The sequence below is a fragment of the Pinus tabuliformis genome, chromosome Q (assembly GCF_031772625.1).
Source record: "Pinus tabuliformis cultivar Carrire ecotype Pingquan chromosome Q, CPIR1, whole genome shotgun sequence".
NCBI classification, from domain to species: domain Eukaryota; kingdom Viridiplantae; phylum Streptophyta; class Pinopsida; order Pinales; family Pinaceae; genus Pinus; species Pinus tabuliformis.
In genome coordinates this window covers 762887899-762893048 of record NC_142296.1, presented here as the reverse complement: position 1 = coordinate 762893048, position 5150 = coordinate 762887899, and the positions used below count along the sequence as shown (strand labels likewise).

Here is a 5150-nt window from a genome sequence, read left to right as displayed (position 1 = left end):
CGGGCGGATGCGGTGGCGCTAGGGTTTGCAGGCTAGGGTAAGCCGACGGCGCAGCGTTACGGAGCTACAGACGAAAAACGTGGAGCAGAACTCGAAGGGAGGAACGGCAGGCGGATTGAGCTAGGTAAGCTCATAGCATAAAAGGGTTCAGTGATAAGTTTTCTTGCTAAGAAACGGGGTGAAACATTAAAAGTATCAGAGCTGAGTAGGAAATGGAAAATGGGCAGGGGAGGGGAGAGATCCCCTCCTACAAAAATGTTGTAGCAGGTGAAACCAGTGCAAGTGGGATGCAACGAAATCTGAAGGAGAACTATGCACCAGTGATGGTAACCTATGGCAAAAGAGGATGGGTGGGAAATGCCTTCCAAGGGCACAAAAACAACCTAGATATGTCATTCCCTGCAACAAACTTGAGGAATATAACTGCTACATGAAGGATCATGCGCTGATTTGCAAGTTCGTAGGGTATTGGCCATCTGAGAAAGAACTGCATAGGTGGATCTATCAAAGGTGGAGACCAAAAGGTCATATAGATCTGAAACTGGGAGCAAAAGGGTTTTTTACAGCCATCTTCACGAATCTGGAGGACAAAGACAGGGTTTTTGAGGAAGGACCGTATTTTATGAACAATGCGGGTCTGTTTATGAAATACTGGGAAGAAAGATATAACCCTGAAAAAGAAAAAATGCTAGCCGCCCCTATCTGGATTAGACTATTTGGTTTACTAGTGGAATTTTGGGACCCTGAAATACTCGAGGGGATTGGAGAAACAATCGGGGGCTTTGTCAAAATATCAGAAGCAACGAAGCGAGGCAAGTATACATCATATGCAAGGCTCTGTGTATACATGAATATAGCAGAACCCCTTCCAGAATATATTGAGCTGGAATATCATGATGAAATCTGGCAACAGCCAATAGGCTATGAACATATTCCATTTAGGTGCCGAAAATGCCATGAATACGGCCATTTATATAGACAATGTTCGTTGAATAAAGAGGAAGGGGTAAAAAGAAATCAAGAAGAATATCAAAGAGAATCAGGAAAAATGGAAGAGGTGGATAGGGACTTTCAACAGGTTACAAGGAGGAAGAAACAAGGCAAAGATGGTTCCAAAACTCAGACACAGGAAGAACCCCTTAAGACAGCGAGTCAAAACAAATTTCAAATTCTCCAGAATGAAAACGAGGATTATGAAGTGAACCTGGAGGATGACGAAGATCCTGGAAATACGCCAATGGAAATAGTTAAAGATATAAAAGGAAAAGAAGCAGATATAGGGAAAACAGCTGTCGAACGACCTGTAGGAGAGTCAGGAACAGTAACAAACCAAACACAGATGGAGGTGGAAGACCAGACGGAAAATGAGGTGGAGGAGGAAAAAATCATGAAACAGTTAATTCAGGAATGGAGAAACCTGGATAGCAGATTCATACCAGAGAAACAAAAACAACTATACAAAGAAGCATTTCAAAAATACAAAGAAAAAAAAAAGGGGAGAACATGGACAAACAGATAATCATAGCAAGCGAACAGGAGAATGGTCAAATGGGAATGGATGGCTCTGGCAAAAACAGCAGGAAAAGAGGACGGAAAACGTTGAGTGAAACCATTCAGACTGTGGGGGAAACGTTGATAAATTCACGTAAAGTGATACCTCTGTCAGAGGTATTCTTCCCCTCCTATCAAAAGTTTTAAATGATTATTATCAGTTGGAATATTAGGGGTTTAAACAGTAAAGGGAAACAGAGGTACATGAAAGAGAAATTGAAAAAGGACAAACCGAGTATTATGATTCTTCAGGAAACGAAAATTACAGTGCAGCAGCTGGAAGTAATAATCAACAAGAATAAGCTTCAATACGAAGTTATGGGACAAGATGCTATTGGTTCTGCGGGAGGAATTGCAATTTTGTGGAACCCAAACGACATTATCCTAGAAGGCTGGACTAGTATGGCCAGAATCCTTACAGGTATGGGTAGAATAGTAGGGACAAATGAAAAGGTAGTCATTTCAGGGGTTTACGGCCCACATACCCCAGGAGAAAAAGAAAGTTTTTTGAAAAATATGAAAGCCATTCGCATAATGTATCCAGAGTCTGCTTGGGTTATAGGAGGTGATTTTAACCTAATCTGATCCCTAGGGGAGAAAAAGGGAGGGATAAGGAAATCAGATCAATACATGGACAGTTTCAATGATGTAATAGATGAGTTAAGACTTGTAGATATTCACACTATCAATGGAATCTACACCTGGAATAACAGGAGAGGGGGTAAAAATCAGATAGCATCAAGACTTGACCACTTCCTGGTTTCAGAAAGCATTATGAATAAGGATGTTTTTGTTGAAGCAAAGATCATGCCTTCTCTTGGTTCGGACCATTGGCCTATCAAATTGGAGGTGGATATTAAACGGAATCTTGGAAGAAGACCTTTTAGATTTGAAACTTTTTGGTTAAGGGATCCAGAATTTATAAAGAAAATGGAAGAATGGTGGACGCAAAGTTCAGTGAAGGGTAAAGGAAAAATGCATACCTTCCAATTGAAGCTTAAAGAGCTAAAAGGAAAAATCAGAAAATGGAACAAGGAAGAATTTGGTAATATTATGGAGGAAAAACAAAAACTTGAAGGAGAGATGGAGGCTCTTCAACAAAAAATTATAGTAGAAGGAAGGACATTGGAAAGCATTCAGGAAGAAGGGATAATTCTTGGGAAATTGGAGGAAAGGAGGAAACAAGAATAAATCCTCTGGAGGCAAAAATCAAGAATAAAATGGCTAAGGGAAGGTGAACGAAACACAAAATTTTTCCATCAGGCTATGGTTCAGCACAGGCAAAGAAATAGGATATTGTCCATCAGAGACCAAAATGGTGAAAGAATAGTGGATCAGGATGGCATAGAGCAAGTGCTGGTGGAATACCACAAAGACATTGTAGCAGAACCCTTAGTGGATAGAATAGAAGCAATAAAAGAAATATGCTCAGCCATTCCTCGACTAGTTACAGAGGACCAAAATAACGCATTGATGCGAGCAGTCAATATGGAGGAGTTAGAAGAAATTGTAAAATCCATGAAGAAGGGTACAACTCCTGGTCCTGATGGTTTTACGATTGAATTCTACCAAGTGGGATGGCATTTCCTGAGAGAAGAAATTCTGGATCTGATAGAAGAATCTCAGATGAACCAAAAGGTATGGCCTGCACTTAACTCTACCTTTTATGCTCTGATTCCTAAGAATGAAAATTTGGAAGATGCTAAGGGTTTCAGACCCATTGCATTATGCAATGTAATTTACAAGATAATTACAACTTTAATAGCCAAAAGATTGAAACCCATGTTGGACAAGTTGATTTCCACGGAACAAACTGGTTTTGTTGAAGGAAGACAAATCCTTGATGGGCTGGTAGTGACCCAGGAGGTTATCCATTCTCTAAAAATGAAAAAACAGAAGGGTATGATGATTAAATTAGATCTGTCGAAGGCCTATGATAGATTGAGCTGGAAATACTTAGAAGAAGTCCTTGAAAGTTTTGGTTTTTGTAAGAGATGGATTAACTGGATTCACAGTCTAATCTCAACTCCGAATTTTTCGATCCTTGTAAATGGCTCCCCATCAAAAGCCTTCAATGCTTCTAGAGGCATTAGACAGGGTGACCCGATATCCCCATTTCTTTTCATACTGGCTGCAGAGGGCCTGGGTAGATACATTAAGAAAGAAAGAGCAGCGAATAACATTAAGGGATTGAGACTTTGGGGTAATAATCTGCCAATAACTCATCAACAATTTGTTGACGATATCATGTTATTTGGGGAGCCAACGGTTAAAGAAATAAGGCAGTTGAAGAGGATTTTAGACTTATTTGCAGAAGCCTCGGGTCTGGAGATTAACAAAGATAAGTCATGTGTGTTTATATTTAATACTATAGAACAAATCAGAATCCATCTCACAAGATTGTTGGGCTTCAAACAAGGAGAGCTACCTACGAAATATCTGGGGAATTTACTAGACTTCACTTCCAAAAAGTTGAAAAATTGGCAAGGAGTGTTGGATAAATTAAAGAATAAAATGATGAATTGGGCCTTCAGAACTCTGAACATAGCAGGAAGGGTAGTGCTGGCAAAATCGGTTTTACAAGCCATTCCCATCTATCCACTGTCAATAATGGCAGCCCCATCAGGAGTTTGTGCAAAGATTAGGGAGATCATGAGAAAATTTATTTGGGGAGGGACAGCACAACGTAAAAAATGGGCCTTAGTTTCCTGGAATCACTTAACAGAAAGAAAGGAAAAAGGAGGTCTAGGTCTGCGGGATCCAGAAAAGCTGAACAGAGTGTTAGGTGCAAAGCTCTGGTGGCGATGGTTAAGAGGGGGCAATGACTTATGGAAAGCTATATGGACACACAAATACAACATGCCAAATACAACTAAGGATATTCTGAGATTAAAAGAAACTCCGAAGGGATCCACAATTTGGGATTTAGCCTGGCAGAATAGAGATATAGTTGAAAGACATGCGTTCTGGGAAATACGAGGAGGTGAAGAAGCCAACTTCTAGGAGGAGAGATGGCAGCAAAAGGAAAGGATGAACAGAATTCAGAATGTCCATCAATTACAAGACAAAATAGGGAGAAATCGAAAATGTGTTAAAGACTACTGGAAGGCAGATGAATTAGATGGAATCTGGAGGAAATGGATAGATCCAAAAGATTGGGACAATGAGCTAAATAGAGAGCAACATGAAGCTTTCATGAAAGAGGTTAACTCCAGGAAGATAAAAGCTAGAATAGGAAAAGACATTCTGAGATGGGGAAACTCTGCGAAAGGATCCTTCACAGTCAAAGAGGCATACTACTTAACTGACTCCCAGGTTATAAATGAGGAGAATCAAGAATGGATGATTATCTGGAAAAGCAACTGGTGGCCGAAAATATCCCTGTTCACTTGGCTTGCAGTCAAAAATAAGATCCTAACATGGGACAGAATTCAAAAAAAAGGTTTTAGCGGTCCTTCTAGATGTTGTCTTTGTAAAAAGGATGAGGAAACGCGAGATCACCTCCTTATTAATTGCATGTTTACCAGAAAATTATGGCTGGACACTAGAAAGATATTCTGTAAAACTGAGCTAGTCCCCGGGGATATCAAGGCAATAAT

General features: G+C 40.1%; 1 protein-coding gene across 1 annotated transcript; it reads left to right on the top strand.

Moving 5' to 3' along the window:
• Nucleotides 1-2181: 2181 nt before the first annotated feature.
• Nucleotides 2182-2742, top strand: LOC149221724 (uncharacterized). Its single transcript, XM_089387461.1, has one exon. The coding sequence runs from the start codon at nucleotides 2182-2184 to the stop codon at nucleotides 2740-2742; it is 561 nt and encodes a 186-aa protein (XP_089243587.1).
• Nucleotides 2743-5150: the final 2408 nt, after the last annotated feature.

Coding starts and splice junctions, on each gene's coding strand:
- LOC149221724 (XM_089387461.1), top strand. CDS start 2,182: ATGGACAGTTTCAATGATGTAATAGATGAGTTAAGACTTGTAGATATT.